At 37.4% G+C, this 15,364-nt stretch overlaps 1 protein-coding gene across 5 annotated transcripts in view; it reads left to right on the top strand.

The window, feature by feature from the left end:
- The window catches only part of BARD1 (BRCA1 associated RING domain 1), a 58,433-nt gene that overhangs the window by 21,790 nt on the left and 21,279 nt on the right, over window positions 1-15,364 (top strand). For all 5 annotated transcript variants that reach the window (XM_059703048.1, XM_059703047.1, XM_059703049.1 and 2 more), the window contains 2 exons: window positions 5,888-5,968; window positions 7,553-7,725. In XM_059703048.1, coding sequence (XP_059559031.1) covers window positions 5,888-5,968; window positions 7,553-7,725 — 254 coding nt within the window. The remainder of the gene's footprint in view (window positions 1-5,887; window positions 5,969-7,552; window positions 7,726-15,364) is intronic.

Raw genomic sequence — 15,364 nt, 5'->3', positions numbered from 1 at the left:
GGATTACATATCCTTTGACCAACTTGAATTTTTAGAATTAGCTCTAGTTTGATTTTTGCAAAGCATAATTTTAAAAACCATACTATTTTTTTGTCTTCCTTGTTATATATAATGTATATACATATATACATAATACATATGCACATAAGCTATTAAACATCTTAACATAATATTATTAATGCTTCATAGACATAAGTAGCTAACATAATAATTATTTTTGTTCACTTTTCTGAATAGTACATAAAAATGTGGCTACTTTAATGTCTACATTTTGCTTTCTGGGAATTATTTTCAGACCACCAGGTAAGCATCCACTTATATTGGTAGATAATTTCTTTTTTTATTTTTTAAAATATATTTTTATTGATTTCAGAGAGGGATGAAGAGGGAGAGAGAGATAGAAACATCAATGATGAGAGAGAATCATTGATCGGCTGCCTCTTGCATGCCCCACACTGGAGATCGAGCCCGCAACCCGGACATGTGCCCTTGACAGGAATTGAACCTGGGATCTTTCAGTCCGCAGGCCAACACTCTATCCACTAAGCCAAACCAGCTAGGATGATAATTTTTCTTTTTAACAAGAAGAATTATTTATCTTTATTAATGAGGATCTCTAGGACTTAGAATCTAGGCCGTGGTTTGGTAAATGCTTTTTTAAAGGGCTGTTAGAGTAAATAATTTTAACTTTGCAGGTCAAATAGTTTCTGTAACAACTACTCAACTCTGTCTTGGTAGTGCAAAAGCAGCCATAGACAATATGTAAGCCAATAAAACTTCACATCCACAAGCAGATAGATATCTGGCCCACAGGCCATAGTTTGCCGACCCTTGGCCTAGCCTAGGCCATGGGAAAAAGCCGCAGTAGAATCATCAGACAGGAAAACATGGTGGCATGAGCTGCCTTGTGAATTTTCTCCATTGAAGATTGTTTCACACTAGTTCTGTGAGATTGTCAGTTTACTGAGAGTCTTGCCAGCATTAGAGTTACCCATTTTGATTCTTTTGAACTTATCAAATATTGTTATTGTCATTAGTTGGCAGGTTCTGATGCAGTACACTTGTGCAAAGCTAATGGATTTTTATTGTTTTTTAAATCACTATTTAACAATAGTGTCTCTTTAAAAATGTTATTAAAATTAATCCCTACCCAGCTTGATGGTAATAGAACAAATACTTGAAAGAAACTTGGTGGATTTGTTTGTATGTGTGCATCTGTGTATTATAAATAATATTCGTTTTAGTTTTTTACCCTAATTTTTTTCATTTGCAGCTGAAAACGAAATAATCTGTGTGTGCTAGAAAACCAAATATTGCCATTCTGCTGTCTTAATTTGTGTTTTGTATCCACCTACTTGAGAAAAGGATTAGAGGGGGCTCCAAAGTTTAAACTACTATAAAATGAACAAGGCACAGAAAAGAGGAAAAGGCTGAATAATGAATATGGATTTGATGACCTTTCAGACAGCCAGAGCAAATAAGGGGAAGTATCAGGTTTTATGTTGTCAAGAGATGGATTTTAGTTGTCGTCGTCGTACTTGTTATTTTTCCATAAAGTGTCTTGGTAGACTTGCATTTCCCATGTTTCCATTGCCCCTCAGGTTAGAGGAGTTGTGGTTGTGTGATGCCTTCTTCTTGGTGTATGCACTGAGGGCAGAGGACCCCTGGTAGTTTGAATGTTCTCGGCTGGCTAGCTTCCCTTGCTGCAGTGATGGCTTTACAGAATGATCTCTGAATCTGGTAACATTATTAACAAAATTCTTTAATATCCTGCTCCAGACCTTCCTCTGGGCATCTCTGTTGACCATAACCTTTTCATAGCTACGACCCTAGTGGAAGCTACTTGTCTTTTCTTGTTGCCCTGTCCACTTGTGTTAGTGCCCTGTTGCTGTCACTGCAAATTCCTACAATTTTGTGACTAAAAACAAGGCAGATTTATTTTCTTAGGTCAGAAGTCTGGTGTGGCTGTCACCAGACTAAAATCAGCATGTCAGCTAGGTTACTTTCTGGAGGCTCCAAGAGAGAACCCATTTCCTTGATTACTTGGGTTGTTTCAAGGAACTGCATGTTTCTTGTGGTTGTCAGACTGAGATCCCGTTTTCTTGCTGGCTGTGCAACAGAGGGTGGAGTCCTTGCATCATCTTTCTGACCTGGCCAGGAAGGCTCCCGTCCTGTAGAGCAGCGGTTCTCAACCTGTGGGTCGCGACCCCTTTAGAGTTACCCATCGGAAAACAAATATATAATGACGTATTGTTTTTGTGATTAATCACTATGCTTTAATTATGTTCAATTTGTAACAATGAAATTGGGGGTCAGCACAACATGAGGAACTGTATTAAATAAAAGGTTGCGGCATTAGGAAGGTTGAGAACCACTGCAGTAGAGGCTCACATGGCTACACCCCAGGGCCATCCTGAGAGTGCAGGGTAATCTCTCACATCTAGATCTGTACCCTAAATATATTACAAGGTCCCTTTTGTCATGTAAGGTAACATACAAGTTCTGGTGATTAGGACACAGACAGTTTTTTTTTTGGGGGGGGGGGGTCAGTATTCCAACCACACCATGAAGTAGCGTCTCATTTTTTGCTCTGCTTTTCTGCATTCAGTTCTCTATATGACAACCATAGTAATCTGACCTAAGTCAGAACTTGTCATTTCTCTACTCCCCTACCAATAATTCCCTGGCCCACTTAAAACAAAATCTAAAGTCTTCCATGCCTACATAGCCCTGTGCGATCCCTTCTTCAGGCTTCTGCTCAAATGCCACCTCTTCAGAAAGACTTTTCCTAACTTCTCTAAAACAGCAGTTTTAGCCATACCCTTAGCTTATATGTCTTTCTTCCTATTCCTGATATTATAAGATAAACAGTTATGTTGTTTATTCTTCTAAGTTAATGAAAAAAACACCTGAGTATTTGACTTTTTTCTAGAAATAGAAAAGATTTTGATTTGTTACTCTATTATGTCAGCTTTGCTGGAGGTGCTGGGAAAAACCTCCCCAAAGTTCTCTAGTACCGATCTTTAAAATGGTAATGATTGCTCATAATTCATGCCACAGCAGTGAATAGATTGTGAAATATAAGAATGGCTTGAAGTTGGCATGTCATATGATATATTTGTCATACAAACATAATAGGTACTATTTTGAAGGCAACTTACAAGGCATGATGTGCTTAACATAAAAAAGGTGATGAGGATTTCTTGGGAAGAGAGAAAATCCCTGGTGAGAAGCCTCCTTCAGGCTTTGACTTTGTAATTCATGTTATACTGTGTGTAGAGTCACATTATTACACGATCCTTCTTACTGGCTTCTCGAGAAAGTAGCAAAGGACTCAAAAGCACACTGACATCTGTGACATTTTAAGATTTTAATTTCCAGAACATCCCTTGGAATCCATATTCATTTTCCCTCTGTCTGTCACCCACCACCTTTGTAATACCAGTAACTTATGTCACGATGACTAGATTGTCAGAATCATCTGTGAAATTATTTTATTCAAATAGTAAACTCTGGCTCAAAAATCTTTAATATTTTTGAGAGCTCCGTTCCAGATGGCTAATTTTTTAAAAAAAAAACGACATCTGGTTGCTGAAAGAAACTTTAGGTACTTGGTCAGTTCATCTATGTGGGAAGCTTAACTATTTGGAGTAACTTGTGATTATTGCACTTAATTGTAATGTCCCATACTATTTTTATAAAGATGTTTATTAACAGTATCTTGGAAATGTAAATCTGTATATCAAGGAAGAAGTTCTGTTTGTGTGTGTGTGTGTTTGTTTTTGGAAAGTTAATTTATATTGCTAAAGTATGCATGAATGTGTGAAGAGTCCTTTGAATGAAAGGTTAGCAATAAGAAAATTGTGGCATGCATGCTTCCTTATTTTCAGCTTTGAAGATATTACTTAAAAATATCAAATCCATTTAAAATTTCTTATAAGCCTTGGTAAATACTTTCCTCAGATGATTTTTTTTTTCTTGCTGTGGTTAATAAAAAAAAGTCAATTATTTTTGTAAGTTGTGAGGAGCCTAAAAGTGAGTGCTTATTAGTCAGAAAATATTCTATTACAGAAGAAAGCAATTTAAGGAAATCAGGAGCAGAAATTAATTTATTTCTTGGAAACTTCATATTGGTTCAAGCTTACCCAGTTACTGTGGATCCTATCTAATTATCATAATTTTATTTCTGTGCATTACATTAAATTTACATAAAGGAGAAGGATGAAAATATGACAGACTTTTAAGTAGTTGGGGAGAGAAAGCAGGTTGGGTATTAAAAGCAGGCAATTTGCCAACAGTGGTGATTGTGGGGGTGAGGAGTGGGCGGAGGTTGAAAGAGGGTATAGAGGAATAAATGGTGATGGAAAAAAGAAAATAAAGGAACAAAAATAAGCAGTTTGTAAATCAGCTATACAGTTGAGGAAAGTCTAGGGGTGCAGTTGTAACAAAAGACGTCTTTGATGATATGAAGAGGTGACATGAAAGAAAAACACCACTTGTCCAACAGCCTTACAGGAGATTCTGGCTTTAGTCTCTAAATTATCACTCATTCCTACATGACTATTCCCATGTGACTCCTCCATTCCACACTTGTGCTTACGTTATTTTTCGGGCTTCTTTAGGTGAATATGGTTTTGTGATTACCATGCAGAGTTAGAATGAGGAAATTTTTGAGAAAGTCTTTCGTCTACTTCTTGTGTTTACTTTCATGTTGAAGGTTGGGAATGGGTGTGGTTGTGGTAGTTCATCTGCCCCAAATTATTTTAGAAAATTCGTATTTGTATTTTGTCAGATTTTCCTGAACTCATTTGGAACTGACTTGAATATAGAGCAACATTTGCTAAGTACATGCTGCCTTGCATTGGAGATATAGAGTGTATACCACTCAGGAACTATGGAAAAATGGTTTTTATATGAACTGGAGCATTTGATTTGAAACACATAGCATGCTTATTTTTTAGGTGCGTTGAATATTTAAGGTCGTTTTGTTAATTTAGGAACATAAAAATATATATGTTGCATGCGGATTTGCTTTTCAGAAAACTAAGTAAGTTACCATCTTAAGATATGCTGCATTTGAATGGTGGCCCAAAACAATGAAATAAAAGCAAATGTTACTGTATTAAGGGGTCTTAATGACTTCTATGTTATCAGCCTATAGAGGCTGAAAAGTTATTTCTGAAGAGTATAGGGGCTGGGAGTGGGAGGAGACAGATTGGTTCTCCCTAAAGAGGAGCTTCACAAAACAACAGTGTCATAAGTAACTTGTCAAATGTAATTTTTAAATTTATTTTTCAGAGAAAGCTCTGTTAGTTATTTTTGGAAAAAATAAGCCTTGCTTCTGCCTATAAAAATATCTTTGAGCAAATAAGGTGAATATAAGCTAAGTTAATGTATTAAGGTTAGAGTGACTGCCCGTAAGACAGTTTTTGGCAGTCTTACCATTGGTTTTACTGAGCAGTCTTTCTGGCTTTAATTTTGTTTTAAACAATACTCAGGAACCATTTTTATAAGTGCTCAAAAGAATGTTTTTCACAAATGAAATGACTTTAAAACCTTTATTATGATCAGATAAATGATCTGTGGCTAGTGTCCTTTATTTGGTATTTTGAAATGAATTTCAGTATGGGTTGCTTATAGCAGAGATTTTGTACTCTGTATTTAAGGATGTACGTACCATATGAATTCCAGGACTTGATACCTCAGAATAGCTCATACATACAAACCTTATTCTTTATTAACTTATGAGCAATATGCATAAGGGAGATATTTGTTTCATTTTATCTTTAAAGGCGCAGAATCTTTAAAAAAAAACAACAAAACTCAATATCTTATTTTTTTCCTTGATGATTTTTAATTTCTTTTTGTTTTCTTTGTCTTATACTAGGGCGACATACCTTCTGTTGCATACCTCTTACAAAACGGAAGCGACCCAAACGTTAAAGACCATGCTGGCTGGACACCATTGGTAGTTTTCTATTTGTTTTGTTTTTTTATTCCCATTCTGTTTATATTTCCTAGTTATTAATAGTTTATAGTTATGTAGTTGTTTCTATATCATTCTTTGCCATATATACACCCTTTTTGAATCAGAAGACATATTTTCAACAAGTAAGAGAAAATGATTATTTGACACTAGCTCTTCAATTGTGATAGGCACCAAATGAGCTACCTTTAGATTTAAGAGACCAGTTACACCATGTTGCTGAACTTAGCAGCAAATGTGTGGAGAGCCAACATCAGGTTCCATTCTGCAGCTTTGCATGCAATTGGAAGCATTTTGTGGAGCAAAGAGAGGCCAGAGGAAATGGGTGCTTTAGGAAGGTATCACTAACAGTGATTCTTACTGAGGATCTACTTCGGCCTCACGTATATATCCTACCCAATTCTAAATATACAGAGGCAGTAAAACTTTGCTTCATTATCATTTTTAAACTCTCTGCTAACTACCGTTAAAATATAGTGTGAAGAGTAGTCTCAGAAAAGAATGACACAAATACATGGAACAAGTGCTATCTGGGTTAATTATATTAGGACAGTAAGTATGTGATTGGAATATACCCATAGCTGTGTCAACAGATGAGGTGGATGGCCTTATCTTGGGAACTGGAGATTCACAAAAATTGGGAAATTCTTATTAGATTAGAATGTTATAATGGCTTCTCTTTGCCAAATTTAAGGTAGGAAGGTTTAGTCAGGATCAAAGTGCTTGTTTTTGCATTCTGTGGGTTTGTAGTAAAACTTGGTGAGTGATTTAGAGGACCTGATGCTTCATTTGGATTCCTTTATCCTAGAAATAAACCTACAGATGTTTAGTATGTACTAATTATTATGAATTGAATAGCACACTATGCCAGAAATTTATTAGATTACAACAGAATGGCATTGTTAGCAGTTCATGAGACATAAGGAAAGATTTGCATGTGAGATACCTTTGAACATTCCATTGTTACCAGTTATGTCATTCATTTAGTAAGCTCTTTTTGAGCATCTACTCCATGTCATTTCTGTTATCATTGATGCTAGATGTACAGTCATTTGTAGCTTCAGCAAATAAGAGAAGCTTATCTTATACTCATTCACCTTATTGGGTGGTTATATATATGTGTGTGGGTACACCACTTAGCTTATGGCTAAGCATCTGATTTAATGAATTCTATTCAGCCTTGGAGAATTTCAAATATTATGCATGATTTGGTTGTTAAATACTTTCTAAGTTTTTTTTCTTATTTTAAATTTCTTATTGTAGAATAATTTTTTAGGAGCTATAATCGGTTTAAAGCTACATTTTCTTTTAAAATAAGAGCTCTTGACCTCAGACTCATGAAAAACATCTTCTTTCATGAATTGCACAGATCTTGATCACCATGTATCTTATCACAAAGATTATGAATAGTGGCTTTTACTCTGTCAACAAATTATGGCCTGTTGTATGAGTGTTTAGGTAAGAATCAGTTTGCTGACTAGGTTCATATTTACTTTTCTAAAGTGTGGTTTTATTATGGTATTGCTCTTCCTCATCACTCTTCTCCTTTTCTTTTTTCAAAATCAGCATGAAGCCTGTAGTCATGGGCACCTGCAGGTAGTGGAATTGTTACTCCAGCACAAGGCTTTGGTGAACACCCCTGGGTATCAGAACGACTCACCACTCCACGATGCGGCTAAGAATGGGCATGTGGACATAGTCGAACTGTTACTGTCCCATGGAGCGTCCAGGAATGCTGTGTAAGTAGTTCAATATGCAGACTTTTTTTCATTGACTTGTATTCCTAAATCAAGGTCTATCATGAAGCAGTCTTTTTAATCCAGTTGATGGCTCTGTTCTCTTTCACAGTTAGAGTTAGATGTGACCATTAAATTCTGGATTTAAAATCATCATTCTTGCCCTTTTCCTTTGTGAGACATATTTGAGGGAGATATGCTCTTTTAATTCAGTCCAATTTATTTTGGAAGCTGTGACTTCCTGTACAAATTCAGTTGGTGTTTATATTCTTTGGATTGATTAATACTTATTATTAGGAAAAGAATTAGAAGCATAGGAATAACTATATGCTTACCAGTATTTTCAAATTGTTTTAAATATTCTATTCCTTTCCTGTTGTTGTTTTTTTCCCCTGCATATTTAATATAACAACAGCTAAAATGTAAGAATTCAGATGTTAGGCAAGGGCTGTCATACTATTTCTTAGATTTTTCACATCATTCAGATGAAGCTCTGGGTAAATTGTTTTGCAGGATCAGGTCAGGGATGCCTTAGTGAGCGCTGGCTGCTACATTTAGAATTGTCATTGTAAAGACTCCAGCAAATGCTGTGTGTGGATTTTATATCTTTAATCTATAACTTGGTTCATGTCTCCATACATATTATTTTACTCTTTTCAGTTAATGAGGTAGTTGAAATGGAAATGCAAGAATTATCTCTCTGTGTCCCCATTGCCTCTGTAGGTCTGGAAGGAACACACAAAGGTCAGACTTACTCAGGTTACAGAGGCAAATAAGAATTACAAAATGCAGAGCTAATAGGTGATAATTTTTATAGGTAACCAAATGACACAGATTACTAATACAAGAGTACCTTGGAGCTTTTAGTTTCAGTAAGTGTGTCTAATATTCTTTCCCATCAGATGTGATAAAATACTTGCGGCAATCTCAAGGGATGAATATTCTTTCTTATATTTTTTTTTTTTGCTTTACACACACATATACACACACACTTTACGTTAGGTCCATATATAGACATGAGATATGGACCTAACAGGTATGACCCTCCTGTGGATGTAACAAGCCATTTGATGAAGCAAATGGTTGCTTGGGTCAGGTGAAATAGAATAGTTTCTATCCTTGGCTTCTTAAATCAGCCATGACTACTTTAATGAATGGGGTACTGGTCAGGGCGTTAGGCAATCCAGGTTCTGTTTGTGACTCCATTATTGACTTTATAGCCTCAGGCAGGTTAATTTCTGTGCCGTGTGTTCTCACCTATAAAACATGGGTGATGCCTGTTACTTTTCTATTTCTTCAGAGCATAGTGAGGATTAATGAGCCCAAACACATAGCCTGTCTTGTGGCTCATACACCACGAGTCTTCTCTGCACTGTGAAGCTTATTAACATACAAGGTGTGGGCATGAGACAGTGAGTGAATCTGTCTTCACAGGTGCCTTCTCAGGTAGACATTTACCTGGTAAAGTGGCAGACTTAGGTATATCTAAAGTGCAGCACTGTCAATAGACCGTTTTGCAATGCGGGAAATGCTCTATAGCTTGCCAGGGTACTCGGTAGTCACTAGCCATCTGTTGCTATTGAACATTTGAAATGTGGCTATTGCTACTGTGGAACTAACTTTTAACATGAATTTTATTTTAATTAATTTAAATAGCCATTTGTGCCAAATGACCACCGTGTTGGACAGTTGGTTGGTACAGTTAGGATAGTGGGAAGAAGGGTTTATTTGGTATGCGAGGTTGGGAATGATGTTGGATAAAGGGTAGTAAGACAATTAATTATAGGGCAAATGCAGAGGTTGATTTAGTCTAGGGTTTAGTAGTGTGGTAGCTGTTTCTAAATGTTATTGATCCTTCTGTTCCAGACTGTTAGTTATCACACTTAAGTATTTTCTTCTTTCTGTTTTATTTCATAGTAGTTGTTGTTCACCTATTTGGCTTCACTATTTTCTGGCCTTTTTCTTTTCAGATTACTTTTTGTTTTACAGCCCAAGAGCTTTCCAAAAATAAAAGTTTGGCCAAATTACTTATTTGCTTAAAACACTTCACTGGCTCCTCTTAATGTTTTTAAAATAAAAGTCAAACTTCAAAACATGGTTTCTAAGTCCCTGGACAGTCTGACGCTATTTACCCCTTCAGCCTTGTCTTTCTACACTTCCTCCTTCACACATTTTTTTGCAGTGACCTTTTAAAACTTTTTTATTTCCTTAAAATGTGCTAGACTGTTTTGTCTTCCAGCCTTTCAATAGACTTTCCCTTTGCCCATTTTTGGTGGCTAATTCCTCATCTCAGTAAGCATTTCCTATTGCGTGCCTCTTGATTCCTTTGTCTATATATGGTGTTTCCTTCCAGTCATAGAACGTAGTAATAGTATCTTTGCTTCATAGTATATTCTTAGTAGAGGCCCGGCGCATGAAATTCGTGAACAGGTAGGGTCCTTAGGCCTAGCCTGTGATCAGGGGCAATCTTCCCTGGCTGCCAGCAGCCAGCCCCGCCCCCCACCGCCCCTCTCCACTGCCACCCACCTCTGGTTCTTCATTCCCCATCAGGCAGTTGGAGCCTGCCAGCTGCGGGTAGGGACCAAGAGGTTGGCTGTTCCTGCCCGCTCGCCGGCCCCGCCCCCCACCGCCAGTCACCCTGTGTGTGTAGGGCGACCTGCGGGGCGATAAGGGCCCACTCGCTTGTACCCACCTTGGCCTTGTGCTGCCCGTGTCCGTCGCCACCCACCTCCCTCCCGTTCCTCATTCCCCATCGGGCGATCAGAGCCTGCTGGCCAGTGGGGAGGGACCGAGAGGAGGCTGGAGGCAGCTTCTTTGTTGAGCATCTGCCCCCTGGTGGTCAGTGATGTCATAGCGACCTGTCATTCCGCTGTTGCATATTACGCTTTTATATATGCACCCTAGATTAGTTTGTACAGTCTCTGTCTGAGGTATCATGCCTGCTGTCCCAGGCCCTGCCAATTGCCTAATGTAGTCTGTACCCACATGTATTTGGAGTGAATTAGTAGGTGTGTGAATGCATAAAAAGATGATATATTTTGTCCTGTCTTATAAAGGGTCAGATGAGATCAAAATAGGATTTGTCTTTTTCTTCTCCCAGTTTCACTGTAAATGTGAAGAGAATATCTAAAACCAAGTTTCTTTCGGCAGCACCTTTGCTAAGGTGGTAGAACTGTGGTAAACGGGCAGGTGGACATCCCTCGAGGTGTCCCAGATTGGAGAGAGTGCAGGCTGGGCTGAAGGACATCCCCCGCACTCGCACCCCCCCCCCCCGCACAAATTTTGTGCACCGGGCCTCTAGTTATAGAATATTTGGGGAGTGCTCCAATTTTGTTACTAGTACTTATTATCATTGTGAACTGCTAATGTATTAATAGTAGACCACAGATACTAAAGACCAGGTGTATTTTTTGTTATTCTATTAAATTTTTTCTTAAATGGTCCCTGTAGACTATAAAAACAAAATTTATCCATTTTTCAGTTTAACCTGAGGCTGTGTTTTTCAGGAGGATGCCCAGGAACTTCCTTTCACTGATGTTTAAGCAGAGGGCACAGCAGTGAGACAGGGTCTGCGAGGAAGCAGTGTCCCTAGTCTATTTCCCACAGGTGTATGAGCATTCAAACCCATAAAGCTTCAAGCCTTCCTGTATATATTTTTTAGGCAAATGTTGTGATAGTTTCTGTGTATTGAATGCTAAAAAGAACTTCATTTCTACATATTTCAGGGCCCTATGAGCTAAAGTAGGCCCCTGGGCCAGCATCATGTCCATTGATTCCCACTGCTCTATAGACACAAGGAAGTGATGGTTGATGGATTTCCTGTGAGAGCATGTTTGATAAAAGACCTATGTCCTCACACCAGCTTTAGATTCATTCTTCTTACTCAACATTGGGTATATTTTGATTGACTTTACACCTTTCTGTTACTGTAGAATTTTATTTGAATTATTTTAATTGGGGATAAAGCAAACTTATAGAGAGGAGTAAAGATTTTTGTAGCTTAGCCTTGGGTGAGTAAAGAACACCAAGACAAACTCAAGTCTTAGAGTTTTTCTTCAATGTGTTCAGAAGAGAGAAAGGGCTAAAGGGCCCACGTTAGAAAGTTCTGTATCTGTTAACGTTTTGTTGTTAAATTGCATGAATGATGCTAAAACCACATGACTTTAAATATTGGAGGAAGACTCAAGAACTAGCTTCTCAGTAGTAATTTATAAAATGTAAAGATTATTGAGAGCCTTTTTGTGGCCCAGGAAGTGGGGAGAGTCAACAATTCAGTTAATATAGTTAGGCATTGAATGATTATGGGAGGCCAGGCCGAGGGAAAGGAAGAATGGAACATTACCTCAAAGCCAAGTGAATCGGAAAGCATCTTATTGAATACCAGTGGAGGGAAATCTTGAAACCTTATAAGGCAAGGCATGATACCTAGGAATTAACCATATACAGTGTTAATTTAAAATACTGACAATTTATTTGCCATCTTCATGATTTAATTGATCTTTTAAATTATTATGATTATGGAGGAAATACACACACACACACACACAATAGAAGGCCATATATCGACTTGAGACTTTATCTTTTGCTTTGATTTAATTTTAATATTCTAAAACTTTACTGATTTTTTTAAAGTTCCATTTTACTCAGAATACTTTATTATGTGCTTTGAACTTTTGCTGTGCAAACTTTGGTTTTTTTTTTAAGTGCATCTTGCATTTGAATTTAGTTTTAATTTCTTTAACTCTGAACTTCTGTTTTCATGACAGATTTACCTCTAGTGAGCTAAAATAAGAGTCCATTTTTCAAGAGGGAAAATGAATTCTATTTTGACCTCAGATAATGAGAAAAAGGTTCATATCTTCTGTACTTCTTTGTTGCCTGAGAATATTTCTGTGGGTAACTGTTCAGAACTTCCCTGACGGTCCTTCCTCCCCACTGCCTTCTTTACACTGCGTCCCTGGTGGGAGCCTCAGACAAGAGCTCGTCAGGCGAGTGCATGGAGAATATCAGATGCTTTTTTTCTTTTTTATAGAAATGTAGTTTAGGATTTGGAACTTGACCTGCCATTAGCAGAGTTTTCTTTGGAAGGGTGTAGAATTCTTAATTAGAAAATATTATATGGACCATTGCTTCTTTCGATTGCCCTACCGAAGTTTTTAAAAAATAATTTCCTACAACAGAACATTTATGTTTTATAGCTTAAAAAAACAGCAACATGTTGCTGTTTTGAATTTCTATGCTTTTCCCTGTTTCACAGCAAGCCAAGTGACTTGAAAAATTAACACCTATGTGCTTGCAATTTCATAGTTTTTCATAACGATTTTATTCATGGACTATCCCCTGTCAGTTGTGATAGGTTTAGCGTCAGTAAAAATGCCTTTTTGCTTATGTGTGTTTATGATTGAGTGACTTGTGTGTACCAAGTGCAAGTTTAAATGTGCCCATCTCTCCCTCCCCACTTTTAATAGTGGTGTAGCTCGTCGCAGGTACAGTTGTAGGCAGGTGCCTAATATATCACTCTTGAGGGGAAAGGACATTACAGGACTATACTATGTTCTGAACACCACTTTTGGGGTGAACCTTTAAACATTGTGGTTTAACCATTTGATAAGTATTTCTTTTTCATCAGTCGTAGAGATCAAAAAGAATACTAGTAAATAAAAGTATTTTCAGGGTAATCTAGTACATACTGTGTGTCTCTAGATTTGTACAGGAAAATTAATACATATTCCTATATTACTTCATGTTATTAAGAAAACAGGCTTCTCTACTTTTCTTTGGTAAACCTCCAAATTATCATTACAAAGCACACATGAAGTGCATTATAAAGTTGGGGAAAATGAAGATAAGGGTCCTGTCTTCATTCTGTATCTGTCTTCCAAAAAGGCAAATCTATTAATGTTAATAGCTAGCAATTATTAAGCTTTTACTATCTAGTAGGCACTGTTGTGTGCTTTTGGTGTATGGATTCATTTGGACAATCCTATAAAGTGGTAGGTTGTATTATTGTTCCCACTTTACAGATGAGGAAACAGGCACAATAGGTTAAGTAACTCTTCTAAAGTCACACAACTATTGAGTGGCAGAGCTGGCATGTAAATACAGGCCATCTGATTCTGTGACCCCAGCTCTATCTTCCATACTCTAATGATGCCATCCCATCTACTTACAACCATTAAGAGAGCTGGCTATTCAGGGTTTCTTCCTGTCCTTAGGATAAAGTCCAACTCTAATACCACCCTTTTGTTCTTACTTAATCTGGCCACAGCTTACATTTCCAGAGCACACCTTTCCCATGTGTGTTCTCTCTGTCTCTGTCTATCTGTCTCTCTGTCTCTCTCTGTGTGTCTTGCTCTCTTTATCCCTTTTCTTTTTCTGTCTTCTTGCTCTTCTCTTTCTTTTTTGGTTGTTGTAATTTGCCGCACTAGCTCTCTCCAATGCCTTTGCACACACTTTCCTCTCCTCCTGGAATACTGGTATTCTACTTCTCTATCCCCTTCTTTTCCGTCTCCTTTCACATCTAGGAAGTTTTACCAGTTTTAAGTCCTTCTGATTTGCTTCTCTCTGCTTTGTCCCACCGAGCTCTGTGAGGACAGAAGCTCATTGGTTCTTTAGTGACTGAAAGAGTTCTTAGAGTTCCTTGTTGAATGAATATTTGCCAAGCTGATGACCAAATGATATTTATAACCCCCACGTTTATATACATGTGCTCATTCTGAGTATATTAAGTAAATAATAATTAAATGATTATTGCTAGTTCTGGTATATATATGTTATGTGTATGTATATTCATATATACAGCTGTTTTTACATCGAATCTATTAACTTATATCAGTAGCAATGATATTCCAATATTTCTTAGTAGCTTTTGATGGCAAAAAGCAATAACTTAGGAACACTTAGATTTCTGCAAAGACTTTAAGTTTAAAATCTTCAATCACTAAGAGTTTTATATGAAATATATGTTCAAAATTATGATCACAGCTAAAGCAGCGGTTCTCAACCTGTGGGTCATGACCCGTTTGGCGGTCAAACGACCCTTTCACAGGGGCCGCCTATGACCATCCTGCATATCAGATATTTACATTATGATTCATAACAGTAGCAACATTACAGTTATGAAGTAGCAACGAAAATAATTATATGGTTGAGTCACAACATGAGGAACTGTATTTAAAGGGCCAGAAGGTTCAGAACCACTGAGCTAAAGGAATAGAGCAAGAACACATTAGAGGAAAAAAACTGGTAAAATTTGCCAATGTACTATGTTGTGAAGGAACAGGAAAAAATCAGAATCAAAACGGTATCTTCTTGGTTAATGATCCTGTAATGTTTCAATAACCAGAAAAGTACAATTTTTAGGGTTTAGTATAGATAAAGCATATTATCTGTGTAACCATTTGGAACTCACTGAATTCCGAGAGGCTTCCTCTGAAAGGGCATTAAGAGAACTGAACTGTCAGAAGTGGTGCATGTGACAGGTGTTAATAGACTGTCATGCACTACGTGTAAAATCAACAGTGGAGATGCTGATGTTTTTCCACATTCTGAGCACAGCCTTCATTATACTGGTGTTACATTGGCCCAAAGAGCTTAACTAGTAGACGCTTGTGCCTTTCCATTTTCACAGCTACATGCTGTC

Source organism: Myotis daubentonii, chromosome 7, assembly GCF_963259705.1.
Source record: "Myotis daubentonii chromosome 7, mMyoDau2.1, whole genome shotgun sequence".
Classification (NCBI taxonomy): domain Eukaryota; kingdom Metazoa; phylum Chordata; class Mammalia; order Chiroptera; family Vespertilionidae; genus Myotis; species Myotis daubentonii.
Note: the sequence above shows the minus strand (reverse complement) of the source record. Positions and strands in the feature narration are given on the sequence as shown.